The sequence below is a fragment of the Pseudopipra pipra genome, chromosome 5, assembly GCF_036250125.1.
Source record: "Pseudopipra pipra isolate bDixPip1 chromosome 5, bDixPip1.hap1, whole genome shotgun sequence".
Taxonomy (NCBI): Eukaryota; Metazoa; Chordata; class Aves; order Passeriformes; family Pipridae; genus Pseudopipra; species Pseudopipra pipra.
In genome coordinates this window covers 10025768-10042328 of record NC_087553.1, presented here as the reverse complement: position 1 = coordinate 10042328, position 16561 = coordinate 10025768, and the positions used below count along the sequence as shown (strand labels likewise).

Below are 16561 nucleotides of genomic sequence, written 5' to 3'. Positions count from 1 at the left end.
AAAATTCAGACATTGAGGCACTGGAGCAAGTCCAGAGAAGGGCAACGGAGCTGGGAAAGGGTCTGGAGCACAAGTCCTGTGAGGAGCAGCTGAGGGAGCTGGAGGTGTTTGGCCTGGAGAAAAGCAGGCTCAGGGGGGTCTTATGACTCTACAACTGACTGAAGTAGGTTGTGGTGAGGTGAGGGTTGGCCTCTTCTCCCAGGTAACAGAAGAAGAAGAAGAAGAAGAAGAAATGGCCTCAAGTTGTGCCAGGGATGGTTTAGATAGGATATTAGGAAAAAAATATTCATGGCAATGGTTGTAAAGCATTGGAACAGACTGCACAGGAAAGTGGTGCAGTCACCATTCTTGGAAGTGTTCAAAAAAGTGTGGATGTGGCGCTTGAGGGCATGGTTTAATGGTGAACACAGTGGTAGTGCTAAGGTTGGACTTGATGATCTTAAAGGTCTTTTTCAAACTTAATGATTCTCTGATTCTAATGCAAATAATTTCATGAATGATTCTGGATGCTAACTATACCCAAATGTGCCTATTTGGATATTAGGAAGAAATTCTTTACAGAGAGGGTAATCAGGCATTGGGATGGGCTGGCCAGGGAAGTGGTGGATTCTCCATCCCTGGAGGTTTTTAAGATGAGATTGGATGTGGCACTCAGTGCCATGGTCTAGTAACCACGGTGGTAGTGGATCAAGGGTTGGACTTGATGATCTCAGAGGTCCTTTCCAACCCAGCTGATTCTATGATTATAAAAAGGCTAGAATTTTTTTATGGAATCATCAAATATTAAACATGACAGAATGGTCAATCCACTCAGTAGAAGCTGTAGATGTGGAACACCTCTGAGATTGAACCCAGTTTAGCAAGTGGAATTTACTCAATCTCGATTTTTCCATTACTCCAGAAGTGCTGGTAATACTTCTCGAAATAAATGAGACAGTTGTTCGGCGTCTCTTTAGAAAAGTACTAAGGTCTATTGTTTTTAAAGTATCTTTTAAATTACCTTGGTACTGTGAGAACACACTGAGGTTAAATATGAAATGTTAATGGTGTATTTTTTGAATTTAAGAAAAAAACTACCAATCTGGAGCGATAGGCTAACAAGAATGAGCTGCACTCAGAACAGATTCCCATGCTTCAGTCTCTGCATTAATCAAAAACTGCTGAGTGAACTGCATGTGGGCTGAAAAAATGCGAAAGAACGCTCTCAGCTAGTTCAGGCCTGAAAGGTAAGCTTTGTTAAGAGAAGTACATTCAATCTAAAATCTGTATGGCTGGAAATGTTTTTGCTATTTTAGCTGCAATGGAAGAACGCTTTAAATTTTAATCTCCCTGCGCAGTTTAAGCAGCAAACGCAGTGACAGTCTGTCACTTCTGGAGAATGGGAAACTGAAACTGCCTAAAAGGTGTTTGCCACGCAACCTGCTTGGATTTTCCGTGCAATCTGAGCGCAGGCTGTACCTGAGGCACTGCTGAGGAAAGGAAACATCAGACTGAGTCCCCTCTAGCTTGGAGCTCTGTGGGCTGAACTGCCAAACCCTCACTGCACCTCCACTCCTACGGGAAAGAACCAGTCATGGGAGATGTCCTTCAGGCAGGGACAGAGTTTGTAAAGGCTCATCCCCTGCGATGTTCCTCACGCTGAGTGGCAACAGAAAGGTGGTTCTGAGGATCGGGGGTGGACCCGGGAGGCACAAAACTGTTGGTTCTTCCACCCAAACCCAAGCTGGCTTCGTCTGCCTGTTGGGTTTTGTCTGCACTGCGATTTGGAGGGATTTCACAGGGAGCATGGAACAGACAGGACACCAGGGAACTCTGTCAGCAAGCACTGACAGGCAGGACACCAAGCTCTCTGGTTTAAGGGGATAATTGGTGCTGTGGGGATGAACACTTATTGCCACGGGTTGTGGGGGAAAGAAAAACTGTCCCGTTCACTCTTTTTAAATGGCTTTTACTAGAAAGATCTTAGGAGGGGCAGCATTTCCTTTTCCATTTAGAAACCTTTGGAAATCATGGTTTGGAACAGCTGTCATGAAAGTCACACCTGGTGCTTTTTGGTTTTTTGGTGTTTGCTGTGCCTATTTTGCCAAACTGTACATGATTTAAAAATTCCAGCTTCTCTGTTCCCCAGTTGCCTTTGCCCACCAAAATAAAACTGAAATGATGAAAAAAATCGGAAAAGCAAGGGCAAGTACAGTAAGTGATAATATAATTTAGAGTAAATCTATGATCTGACACTGCAGCAATGCTAATATTATTGAAGAAAGCTGCCTTGTTTCTTTGCCAATATATTAAAGATACCAGCTGCTGCTTTAAATCAACAAAAAGTATACATGTAAGCTGTAAAAGCTAAGAAATCTTCAGTATGGTGGATCACAACAGGCATGAACTGGGGTAATGAACAACTTTCAATCTTTGGCCAAAAGGAGTTAAAAAAAAAAAAGCCTTGAGCAATGACAGACCTTTACAGTGCACGGTGGGTGGTTTTCAAATGATCCCAGTAAACTGTTTCTAAAATGGTATTGCAAATTCAGCTGGAGCAAGGTATATATCATCAGCATGTAGGGACAGAAGGAAGGTCTGGAGACAGCTGAATTACTCCGTGGGTAAAACAAATGCCACCTGCCAGAACTTCGTACTGCAACAGTTAAATCCTGAAATGATTGTGCAGGAAGAATATTTGCCTGCCATTTGTACAGCTGGATCAGATGGAGGTGAGTTAATACATGTCCATGCAGCAAATCAGTGGGACAGTTAGGGCTGGAATTCAAGTATTCCTGGCTCCAAAAAGCGAAGCACTGTTGACCTACAGGAGTCTAATGACATTTTAATCACAAATGCGGGACAGTTGCTTCTCCTTAGGTAGCCATGGCACAGTTCCTAGATTTGGGTAATTAATCCAAATTAGCTTTGATGCGTGGTGCTGGAGGGAGTGGCTGTGGCTCCTGGTGCAGTTCCCCTCCTCCCCCTCCATCAGACTTGCTGGGGCTGTTCAGGCTTCTCCAGTTCAGCTCCCCCTCAGCTCCAACAGACTGGTGTGGCCCAGGTCTGTGTGCTCACATCTGGCTGTGCCCAAAGGGCAGGACAGAGAGAGTGCCCTCTCGTTATGGAATGTACACTCTGCCTTGCCTTTTAGCTTTGCTCATTCCATGTCTGTGCTTGCAGGCAGGCACTCAGGAGAGGACAACCAAGAACCCTGAAGCATTTCTCAGGGCAAAAGTTACACATAGGAGCAAGGACCCGCTGCAGCTGGATCTGGTCATCGTGGCTTCTCTTGGCAAGAGTTTAAAATTAAGTCATTCAGGTTTATTTTCAATTCTTTCTAACTTCATTTTCACTAAACTACTCTGAAACCTCAGAACTCCTTTTTATTCCTAAATGTATTCTATAACAGGTATGTTATTAATTTTCTCTTTGCATTCCATTTTTCTGTGAACCTACTCTTTTTCTCAACCATTATTTTTTAATGCAATGTTATACCAGTGTGAATGCCACAAACTCCAAAATCCAAATAAAGGAACAAGAGAAAAAAAAAGGAGTTCTTGTTAAAAGCAGATCCAAAACATTTTATTGTCAGTCCTCCTGGATTTTCTCATCTTCACTCTCACACACATGAGTAAAAATCAAACATAAAAAGCACTTTTGCAAGGTTGATAATTTGCTGTAGGCAGTCATAAGCAACAGAAGTAAAAAACTAAAATCAGAAATACCCGAGAGAAGCACATTTCAGATTTTTCTCAGTCTCGAACAAAGAAAGAAATTAATATACAGCTTCCTTCCAGCCACTTGGCTTTAATAAAATCTTATGAACTCATAAAAAAGGGTAGTACATTTCTGTGCACAGTGTTTTGGACAGTAACTAACTTAAAAGACAGCTGACTTATATTTTTAGTAGGTTTTCTTCCCTGGGGCAGCTTTTGCCTCAGTCTACCAGCCTTGGACAGAAAATGCATACAGAATGACATCACATATGGGAGAACAGAGCTGCTAACAGCACAGGCATTGGGTTTGTAATGTCCAAGTTCAAGGGAACCATATGTCCCCACTGCGATTAGGAGTTCCTGGTGAAAAAGATTGAGCATCTGTGAAGAAAGTTCTAATTTTGATTAAGGATATTAAAGTTTTCATGGAATTTCTTTTAACAGCAGTGGAGTATTCCTTAACCACAACTAAATCTCCTCCCTGTGATTACTGTCTGACTGCAGACAGGATTTTGGATTTTCCTGTATTCAAATTGCTCTAATAATGATTTGAAAGTATTTGTCTTCCTGTGATGCTGGTTGGTTCTTATCTGTAGTCCATCTTGGATACTTTACAACAAATGTTATTATACATCCAATTGTATTTCTTTGCTTTAAATATCCTTCAAATGTAAAGGAATTTCTTTAGACGGGTTAACTGGACTCATTCCACTCTCTCTTTGATTGCAAAGTTAGAAAGAAATAACAAGAAAATAAAGCCTAGTTCCTTGTTATTCCACTGCAGTACCGTAGGGAGGGAAATTTGTCTCAGCTGTGAGCAACCCTACTACTCAGGGAGCCTTCTTACAGAAGCACTGGAAGTCATCAGTGTAAGTAGGTAAGTTTTGTAATCACATAGATGTGGGAAAAGAGAAATATTAAAACTCCAGGACTGGGAAACTAGGAGATAAGGACTCAGACTCTGCTGACTAACCTAAGCTTCATCATATCTTATCTATGAAACAGGGTGGAGTGGTAATATTTTCCATGCGTTCTACTTTATAGCCTGCTGAAAGAGCATTTGTAAATTGCTTTGAGATCTTTAGGAGATTTATTATATGTAATAATTACAATCTCCAATCCCACCTACTGTTTCAATCTCATCTGCCCTTACAAATGAACATAGTTTATGCCACTTCCTATTCTGTCATAAATGTTTCTCCATAAAAACATTTCCTTTCACCCCAGAGGCTTGAGCACTTCAGTGGTGTGTGAAATAATCACATATATAGCTGTGAACTGCTAGTATTCTGACATAAAAAGAACCTGGCTATTTATTCTTGTGTTATCACTTAGGACAGTGACAACCAATTTTCAAATGTGAATTTGAATAACAGCATCCATTCAATTAGTACTTTTCATGCTATTGTACAAAGCTGCATTCAAAACTGACTAGGTTATGGTGCAATGATGCTTGGTCTCATTTGGCTAACATGTGGTTATGGGTAAGATAGAGCAGTGTGAAAAATCCAACTGTTTTCCTGAAGAGAGAGACATAAAAGAGATTGTTCCGCTTCTGAGAAAGATGCACAGCCCATGGTTCTGCCCACTTGTGGTTCAGCTTATGAAACATTCCTTCTTTCTGATCACCCTCATTGCAGCAGCTCTAAAGGCTGTACTGTTATAATTTCATTTCAAGAGTGGGCAAAGAAGATCAAACAAGTTGCACCAGCACAGACTGGGGACTGACCTGCTGGGAAGCAGCTCTGCAGAGAAGAACCTGGGGGTCGTGGTGGACAACAAGCTGCTCACGAGGGGACCTCATCAATGCTGTCAGTACCTGAAGGGAGGTGCCAGAGGATGGACCAGGCTCTGCTCTGAGGTGCTGAGCAACAGGACAAGAGGCAACGGGCAGAAACTGATGCACAGAAAATTCTACCTGAGCATAAGGAAGAACTTCTGTACTGTGTGGGTGACCGTGCACAGGAACAGGTTGCCCAGAGATGTTGTGGAGTCTCCCTCACTGGACATACTCAAGAACTATCTGGACACAATCCTGTGCAATGTGGTCTGGGATGCCCCTGTTTGAGGGAGGGAGGTGGGACCAGATGATCCACTGTGGTCCCTTCCAACCTGACCCATTCTGTGACTCTGTGAAATAAGAAACGGTGGAAGAAAGTGAATGGTACTCACAATTTCATTGTAAGTAGGGTCAGAGCTTTTTGGAGCTGTTCTTGTTTTCCTTCGACTGGCCTCATAAGGATCTGGCAGAAGATAAAATTCAGCATGTGCACTTGGGGCAGAGCCATCTGGGAGGTGCTAAAAAACAAAAAGGTCATAATATGAATGCCCACGTTCTAGCAAAGAAAACAAATAAAAAGTACCAAATGAAGTCTGGATTTTAGGCAGACACAGAAACATGTTAGATTCTCAGTGTTCTCTTGGCTAAATTGGAGTGCTAGTGCAGTAAATAACAGGAATTATTAGAATTCAGCTTAAAATTGAATCAATAATAGAAATTAAATAATACAAGGAAAGGTAAAATTGCCTATCTTTAATATTTTACATTCTGATGGAAAAACCCTTAAGCCTCAATCTACTTTAACTCAGCTTAATCTGATACAAAGTCAAGCCCTTCCACTTTCCAGAGCAATGCATTGCCAGAGAAACTGGATTTTAGCCAGTAAGCTCCTACTGATGTTAACTCCTAAGTATCAGTGCTGATGCTGGGTAGAACTGATTGTTTCTAAGGGTGTTTCACAGAACATATTACTATAGAAGGTCCAGGAGCAGTTCCTGCAGCAATAAGGATTCTTATAATAACAGTCTTTCCAATCTCACCCATCACACAGCTGCAATCTCTCTTTAATTTTCCAGTTCAGGTTACTGAACTATATTCCAGATATTCCATCTTATGGTAGCTACTCGAGATCACAGCCAATCTATTAACCAGGCTCAGTCACAACCCAGTGCTGGTGGGTGGAGAGTTTTTTGATAACTTCTGAGGAGCTGTAAGGTTATTCCTAAAGGAGCATTACAACTACTCAGAAAACACACTGTTATTACTTGAGGCTTCAAAAGAACACACAAGAAACATACTAATGAAAAACCATGGAGCAGGTATTTTGCCAGCACATGTCACTTAATGCTTCCCTTATAATTAAGCACAAACCCTTGTGTTGGTTACACAGTATACAGTCAGAAAGCACAAAATCGGGCATATCAAAATATCAGTCATTTTAATCATATAATCAGCATTTTAAGCAGCAGGTTTACCTGGCAGCTCACAGGCAATCCAGTGAGAGGATTCAAATAGAAACACAGGAGAAGAGATCTTAAAACATTTGTAACCAATGAACCCAGAGTATTATACAGCCACTTGCATTTGTATTTCCCATTGTAATTTTACACCTGGCTCACAAGAAAGTAATTTCTCAGATTTTGATTATTCACAGTATGTGTCTGGAAATGTGGGGCTTTCTACAGGCATTATCAACAACATATCCCTGGGATAGGAGAAACCACTGTCTCTTAGCAATAAATAACTTCTCTATTGGGAAGAAAAACACTGCTTGTGGGTGTGAGCAACCAGTGCTTGCACAACAAACCTCTGGTTTTCGTTATCTGAAATGATCCTTCAAGGGAAATGATGTGGCCAACTGCAAAGCTCATTATTGCTATCGTTAACACTACACAGCATCAAAGGATGCACTACTCAAATCATTACATATTGTCAGCACCACGTGAGTGATTAATAATTACTATTGCTAAGCCCCCCCAAAGTACATCTGATTTAAAATACACATGGGATTTAGATAGATGGGATTCAATGGCTGACATAAGAAAGCCATTAAAGGGCAGTGAAAGCAACGGGTATTTTCCTAGGGCAGAGTAGCTTGTTGCTAATGCAGGATTTATAACTCACACTGCCCATTTGAAAGCACATCTCTGTTGATCTAGGACTGCACTAAAATTTCAATTGAAGATTACAAGTAACAGTAAATTGAACATCTCTTAAAAATCAGGAAGGAGAAAGAAATGTAGCTTTAAATACCAGTTCAAGCAAGCAGGATCGTAACTGTAATCAAGCTCTTCCCTTCTCAGTGAATAGGTAAATATCACTGTAACTTGAAGCTCAACTCGGTTGTTTCAGACAAAGAAGGGAACTTGGTTAAATAAAAAGGAAAAAAAAAGGGTCATTCTTGACTAAGACCTTATCAGCACAACTGCTGAGGCCCAGCACTATGATCTTCACTATCTCCAGCACGGAAATACAGCACGGGGAGAGTCCCATAAAATGTCAGGCTTTATTAATCATCCCAGCAGTGTATTGCCTAACCAGGGACCATGCCAGAGTTGATTCTGAAAGCTGAGGTCAGCAGCAGCCTCCAAGGGCAGCAGGTTGAGGAGCCCAGGTAGCAGGTAACAGGCTACAAAGGTAAGGTGGCTGCACCTGTCCCGTCCCCTCCTGTTGAGTTGCCCAGGTAGGACAGGGTGTAGGCACAAGTGCTGTGCCCCACTGCACACCCCCAGACAGCAAGGGCACAGATCATGGCAGCGTTGTTTGAATCAGAAACAGGCTCAGCCTGACATTCACCTGCCAGGAAAAGAATACAAGCTGATTGCCATGAGATTGCTTAACAGGACCTGGGCATCCAGAAGTGGATGTGATGAATCGAAACGAAGTCAGGTAAAAACTGTCACTATGCCTTTGAGTTGCTCTTTGGCATATCACCCACCCTTCAGCCAACTAACCCTCCTCCGTAGCTGACTCCTCCCAAAACTGAAAGAAGGCACTTTGCAGCAGTGCTTTGGCCACGTGAAACAGGGACTGAAAACTGCTTCCTCGCTTTTCCTTTGAATTTAGCTAAATACATGCTGAAAGAGGCGAGTGGGAGGAGAGGGTCAAGAGAGAAAATTCAAAAAAGAGAATATTTTAGCGATTCAGAGGGGGAAAACTCGAGGTAGAGTAGCTGCCCTGGGATATTTCAGAACTAAAATAAAGCCGCTTTTCATGAATAGTAGCAATCAGCAGCCAGAGCGTTAGAGGTGATTTGAACTGCAGCCACCTGAACTCCAACTAGAGATCTTAGTTCTGGTTGTTGGGTGTTGGTTTTCTCCCTCTCCCCTGCTTTACAGGTGACATTTTCCCACTTTGTCTTCCCTTGCCAAGAAAAGGCAAAGAGGCCACTCCAAATTCCACAACTGTCCCAGTTCTCCATTTGCAGTGGCACCGTTATGGCATCAAACAAGGAAAAAAGCTTCAGCTGAGCACTCTTCCAGCCTGATCACATCTCCCACTTCTCAGCCGCCCTCCCCTGACTCCTGCTATGACACAACACGTCTAATTAGGGGCTCCAACTGTTAAAAAGGTTCTGTCCCACCACACACTTACAATTCAAAACTACAGATTAAGAGCAGGTATAACCAAGCCATGGCCTTACAAGAGCAGAATACAGGTAGCTTGTATGATAAGTTTATGCTTGGTTCTCCTTAGATTGGCACAACAGTTGAACTTTTTTTTTTGTGAAGAGCCTGCTTCACCACAAGATTTATTGAGGCAAGACTTTGCAGTGGAAGGAGCTGTACTTTGCTAGACACTCTATAGCAGGGACAAGGAGTGACCTTGGCAGTTTGACAATCATAGTGCAAAAACAAGAGTGGGACTAACATGGCAGAAATATCTTTTTAAACCTTAAGTAGGTGGAATTTGAAGTTTTATTAAGACAACTGACATAGCAGGCAAAAACCCCCAAGGTTTTGGGCAAGCTAGTTCTTTCCCAGGTGTCATATACAAGTTGAGCATTGAATTAAAGAAGAATGAAGAATAAAGGAAAAATGGAGAAAACGTCAGAAATATTGTTTTTATTAAAGATTATGTCTTCTGTCATGTTCAGTGAGTAAACTCCCTGGATTGTCCTTTCACTTCTAACTGAGACTGCATTGACATATTTATAAATTTAGGCAAATATGAAGAATGCCTGACCAAAATCACAAGATCATGGAATGGGTCAGGTTGGAAGGGACCACAGTGGGTCATCTGGTCCAACCTCCTGCTCAGGCAGGGTCATCCCAGAGCACATGGCACAGGATTGCATCCAGATGGTTCTGGAATATCTCCAGTGAGGGAGACTCTACACCCTCTCTGGGCAATCTGTTCCAGTGCTCAGTCACTGCACAGTAAAGAAGTTCATCCTCATTTTGAGGTGGAACTTCTACCTTTGCACCAAAGAGAATCTGTTCTGGTGAGCCCATTGTAAACACAGAGTGAGATTTCTAGCAGGCTTACGAGTAATTCTGAAATCCAGCAAAAACCCTTTTTGTTATTATTAAAGAATAAAAAAAAATCACTGATTTCTGTCCATAGTCCAGTCCAGAAGGAAAATCAAAGGCTACCTTGGCAATGACATTCTGCGCTTTACTCTGCAAAACCCTTATAGCTTAATGAACTCGTGATCAAGCAAACAGAAAAAACCCCAAAGTTTTAGACTGAATTCTATTTATGTTTCATTCTGTAGTCATTTCATTAACCCCAAAATAAAGGGTTTTTACTTCCTTCAGAAGAAGCTAATCCCAATTTAAATTACTGTCTTAAATCTTTGATTGTGTATGCTTGCGAATAAATCCCAGCCATAAAAATCTGTAAGGCTGGACAGATACAAAACCAAGCTCCTAACAGAAATGCCATAGGTCCCCTTGATACGCCTGTGGACAAAATAACCACAAAAAAACCCCACTGATTTTGATCTGCCAATAAAATAATTTGAATTTAGGAGCTGACTCCCTGTGCTTCCTTCAAATGCAACCAAATGATGATGGAATGATTTTCTCAGAGAATGACCAACCTACCTGACCTTGATAATGACAGGTGTTTTTAAGGAACTCAGTTACAACTGCCTTTATATATGTTTAAAAAAGCAGTTTATTTTATTTTTTTCTTCTAAAGTCAGGCAGAAGGTGAGAGAAATACTTAAGAATGAGTAGAAGTGAGGGAGAGGAAATAACAGTCTGGATTTACTACTTTCCACATCTCTAATTCAATACAGACCTGTATCTGTTATGGCTGTGTTCCATTTTTCATTTCAATATTATTTTCCAAAACAAAAAAGTTGATATTTACTTACAGAAACCCACACCACTGATAGGTTATATTTTGTGTAATTTAATTTTAAATATAGTAGCTGTAGCTGGGAAATAATAGATGAAATTCAATTAATTTTTCCACAAGAATTGTATTATCCTAATGACTTTTCTCCCTTCACCATTACGGCAGCTACTAGCTACTTCTAAATTTGCCATATATTAAACTATTTAGTGTTTTGGCAACCAGTATGAATGTTGGGCCATACCCATGTGAATTTTGAAGAAAGTTTTATGATTTTTAACATATGTACTTTAGCGATAATTTATTGTGAAACGTTTTTGAAACTCACGTCTTCCTAAGTGACATAAAATTTTCTTTTCAGGTGACTTTTGCCTAACATTTAAATCATGCCATCAGTTTTTGTTAGTGTCAGAGATGCAGATCACCTTTTGTCCTAGAGTGAAACAGATTGATGGCTCCTGAACATTTGATAGTTCCAGCTGCTGTTCTCTTTTTCCCATTTTTCAGTTTCAACCATCTTGACAATAAAAAATAATGATCAAAGGTAACTTGTATTAACTAATGACATCTTTTCTCCTTTATAAATAACTTCCCCTCTTCCCTAAAAAATTAATTTCCTGGACATTTTCAAATCTCAGTTGCTTTCTTCCTGTTCTTCAGTGAAAAAAAAAGATATCCAGCCTTTAGAAAGGCTCCCATTTTGGCTGCTGCCCCCAAATAAAAATAATTCACTTTGTCCAGTAGTTTTCTTAGTTTTCCTATCCTTTACCTTCATCTTGTGTTCTTACATACACCGCCATGAGATTATTTACATAGTGAAGGACTACAAAATATTCCTTAATATTTAATATCAAGATATCTTTACCCCTTTAAAAACCATATCACTATAACAAATGGTTAGAAAAAACCTTCACAGCTACAAAGCAAAATGTCTATATATGAAGTGTAGACATTAGGTGGATTTGATTATCATCCAATAAAGGAGGATTAGAAAAAAATCCACAGAAGAAATCAGCCTTGCTCTGCAGTAACCTTTATAAATTACTAGCTGCCTCTAGACTTAAATTAAAATTAGTAAGAAATGTGGAAAAGCCATCACTGCTGCTACATTGTCTTTCACTTTCTCCGAGTCCCTTTGTAACTTCGCAGAGAAAGGCTAAATCCTGTCTTTCAAAGCTGCAGCCTAATTAGCAAATACAGCCTCTGTCTCAGGAAAAGAGAACATCCTCTGGGCTACTTCTAAACTTAAAGAGCTGAGAAACTGGTATATTACAAAGCAAGAGGTGCCTTCAAAAACAGATTAATAAGATATATAAACCTTCAGGACAAACAGGATTGCTGTGTGAACAGGTGGTTGTGTTGCTACTTCATCAATCCTAACGCGGGACCAAAGATCCTTCCTTGTTTCTCCTCTGGGCTCTGCACATCCCAAAGCACTGAACATCTCTATTCCACTCTGCTACCAGGTTTTTAATTTTCCTCTCACAAAATATCTTCAAACTGCTTCAAAGAAAATTAAAAATAAAATCACATTTGCAGTAATCACATAATAATTACAATAGAAGACAATCCACTATATCACTGTGGTGCACCCTGCACTCTCTGCTATTGGCAAGACAAATCACAAAAGGAACTGGCCAAAAGTGATTGCACAAGTAAGGTATTTTTTTTCCCCAAACAACTGCTTTTTGCACCTAAAATTAAAAAATACTTTACTGCTTCTCTGCAAGATAGGAATTATTGTATTACATTCTCTGATACAAATTTTTTTTCCATCTTCTCTGTGAGATGCCTCATTCCTTTTCCTAAGTTCTTTCCTTTTTTATGCATGCATCTGGGTAGGTAATAAAGAGAGAAGACACACTGTGACAGAGGTCACTGACATGGAGGTCAGGCAACCAAAAAAGAAATTAGCTTTATCTCAATTTAATGCAGGGAAACAAAAAGATAAGTTGGTTTTAGAACAACATATATTTTGCTGTCAGGAAAGCTCTGGAAAGCATTTTTTGAGCAGGCATTTTCTACCTTTCAGAAATCTGGCAGTGTCAGTGGAAGGAAACTCCAGATGGCTTTGTCATTTACTATGATAAAAATGCAGAGATGCTCCATCCATGTTATTGATTTGAATATCCAAATACAGCTTATATCCAGTATCTTCAGCAGCTTCATCAGCCCACCTGCAGTAGAATAGCCAGGACTTGGGCAGCCTGGCTTTACACCTCACTCCTGGCAGGGAGAACTGTGCCAACAAAAACAGGGTCTAGAGCTGTCCTGAGCCACAAAATCTCTAAAGAGTAACCCAACAACCAACACTCTCCAAGGTCACTGAGAGGGAAAGTAAGCACCTCAGCTAACACACTGCAATGAGCACACCAGTCCTGGGCAGAATATCCCAGTGCTGACCTGTCCTGGTGTGTATATGAGGTGGGTATATAAGCGCCCTGTGAAGTCTCAGCTGATCTCTTGTCATGTTGTTGAGGAGGGAGGCCAGAAAGAGATTCAACCTGTTGTATTGTGGGCATCTCCTGGCTTGGCTTGGTTAAATTGCCCACATGTTGGTGCCTGGCCCAATTTGAGACACAAAAGATGCTTGAGGTATCTGCTTAAACTGTCAGATATGACACAGGCCCTCCTCTTCTGCAGTGGCAGCTGGAGGCCAGATGGGACATGTTCAGTCATCTCCTGTAGACTCAGGAAAATGGAGTTTAGGTCTCCACTGATCAAATGAGAGCTTAGTCATCTAGACAAGGATCCAGCTTCTAAAATGCTGCTGCCTCATGTCACCACAGATGACAAAAGGTGTGTATGCAGCTGGAAATATGATACAGGCTTTATGGGAAAATGGACCATTCTGGAGTGGTCACTGGAGGTCAAGCAAAATAATTCATGGTATTCAAAATAACCATGATGAGGCAACTGATCCACCACAATGTGATGGAAATGTGATTCCAGCACACCATGTACATAAGTATCTTAGTTGCAAACTGATTCCCACTCCAATTACTCCAAGGAACACAGACATCGGGATTTTCAAAGTGAAGAAGAACTATTTGTTAAATATTTAACAAACCCAGGTTTGTTCATCTGTTTGTTTTTTAAGGAGAAAGACAGTTCTGGGAAATAGCCTGGATCCCAAAAGACTCAGGGCTTTCTAACAACTATGTAAAATGTTTCTGATCTGCTTCAGACATTTGAGAGGAAAGCCCATGTAAACCTGCTCAAATGAAGCAAATAAGATGAAAGCTGGCCCGTGATACCCAGAAGGTCATAAGGGTGTCTCTCCCAAGCCTTTATTTCTACAGAGCTCTGAAATCAGAAAGGTGGAGAAATGCACTGAGATGTATCTCTGATGCCCTGTTTAAAAGGAATAATCTATTGCCTTGATGTTCCAGAAGGAGTCGTGTATCAGGACAGACACAATCCCAAATGAAATGGGGAAGAGTCTGTACAACCACAGGACCATGACTGGCTCTTGTCTTTTACAGACCATTGACAGTAGCAGGCAAGGAGGGCTGGAATTCAGCTCCAGCAAGTAATGACAAAACTTTTGTGTGTGTTTATTACTTTTCTGAACAAACAACACAGAAAAAGATATCACAGGATGACTTGTGTTCCTGCCCAGCCCACTCAGAGCTTAATTCTAGCTCTGAATTCTGACAAACCTCTGACCCTACACCAATGCTCAGGACTGGATTACTGGGTGCTTCACATTGCACTACGTGGGCATAAAAAAAGTTACCAAGGCTGCAAAAATAATATAAATCATGTGATTGTATAACCAAAGTGTGAATGCACAACTCCCAGTAAAAGATTTGAGTAAGAATCACATAGAACACTTTCTTTCTATAAGAGAAAGAGGTGACATGTTCTAGATTCTTGAACCACAAGCTGTATTACTATCATTAAGTCATTTAACTCCATTTTTTTTTTTTGCATAGATGAAAGAAATAAGGGTTCAGTCATGCTTTAAAATATTATTATTCTGTGGATAAGCAGTGTTGGTGCAGGGTGTATAACGCAGAGAGCAGATTTCATGAACAAGCCTCTGAAGGTTTTATTTCAGAATTACCACCAAACCAACAAGAAACTAAATTCCATTGCTTTCAACCCTGTATTATTGTTGTGCTTGGAACACTTAATTTTCAGATTACTATTTAGTCTCAGAGTCTATGACACTGGCTGAGATAAGACTGATGTAGTTTGACCCTTAGAAACATAGATCTCTGAATTTCTTCTCTTTTGAATAAAGTACAGAGGAGAAAAAGTACTTAAGACAAATTCCCATTTCACTTTGCTTTTGAAAACACTCAGGATTAAAGAGCATTGCTGCCTGTTAGAGGGAATGAAAGAAAATTAGCTTTTGAAAAAAGAAACACAAGCAAATGCTGTTGTTCTGTTTCTTTTTTTCACATACATATTTTTTTCTCTCCTTGTCTAGGCCCAGGTAGTAAGTAAATATAAAAATGCACAAACAGTGAGACTGTTATCTGTGTCTTCATCCTGCACTATTTTTCTTCTCAATTTCTTGATTAGTTACAAAAGTCTGCATGTGCCTGATCCAAACAATTTTTAATTTCTCAGACTGTACCGAGGTCCCTCCACTTTTCTTTCGATTATTCTAGAGCTTGCCATCTCCCTTTGTAAGAAAGCATTTCACTACATGAGGCATGCAATTTCTGCTCCTTAATTAGCTCTCATTACCTCTACTTACATTTTTGCTCAGTGTGCTAAATAATTCCTCCTGAACCTTGCCGCCTTCTCCCTTAAATATTTGCACAATTGACTCCTGTCCTTGTTAGGCTGTTCTTAACTAAGTTAAGTTTCAGCAACAATAAATCACTCCTGAAGAATCAATCACTCCTAAGTAACCCTACTGAGAACTGTTCTTTGAACTTGTATTCTAGTTAAAAAAACCATCCTGAGAGAAATATGTTACTATCAAAGCCTTATAAAGATGAACTGCTTTCTTTCTGCACCATGACACCAGGATCTGGCCTTTCTCATTGGCATCTCATAGCAACCTCATGTCTCACCATTTGCTTGTTTTATCTTCACATTACTCTGGGATATAGATCTCTACCTCCCTGAGGAAATACTTTTCATTTGTCCAAGCTCGTTGTAGGGTTCTGGAAATTACTTTTATTCTCTTGATCTTGCTCTGTCTCCACTATTATTTTTAATGTCTTCTTCGTTTGCAACCAGTGGCAAATTTAATTTATTTTCACTTTCATCTCCCAGATCACTCATACTATTAAACAGAGCTCACTGTTTGTTTTTGCTTTTTTTTAAATCTTATTCAACACATATCAACTATGTAAAGAATTACTTATTTTAAAATGAGCAGTTAGAATTTAGAGCTGAGGCAGTACTGTGAGTGTGACAGATTAAAGGGTTTAACAAGAAATAATAACACAACTTTCTGTACAACATATTTGTCAAACACCTTTCATAACAAATATGTTCAAATCCAACAGTAATCCCTGTGCCACAAGAACAGACCTCATCTCTTTCCAATTTAAACTACTGTTGAGTAGTTGCACTCTTTGTTTAGAGGTGTTCAGCTAATTTTAGTCCAAAAGAGAACACAGTCTATCTAAGCTAATTTCCTTTCATTTTAAAAGTAAAAGCATTTCCTATGAATATAAAATTAAATCCAAATTCTTTATAAGCTAGACTAAGTACAACAGCTTTCTCCCTGTGGCTTTTTATTTTGTTTTCCTGTGCCAGTCTAGGGAGAACTTCATCTGAATGCGTTACCTCCATCCATCAGCCAGGCTGC

The 16561-nt window shown here is 40.2% G+C and overlaps 1 protein-coding gene across 1 annotated transcript in view; it reads right to left on the bottom strand.

Moving 5' to 3' along the window:
• Positions 1-16561, bottom strand: part of PIK3C2G (phosphatidylinositol-4-phosphate 3-kinase catalytic subunit type 2 gamma) — a 199402-nt gene that overhangs the window by 1367 nt on the left and 181474 nt on the right. Inside the window, exon 32 of the mRNA XM_064654387.1 lies at positions 5871-5996. Coding sequence (XP_064510457.1) covers positions 5871-5996 — 126 coding nt within the window. The remainder of the gene's footprint in view (positions 1-5870; positions 5997-16561) is intronic.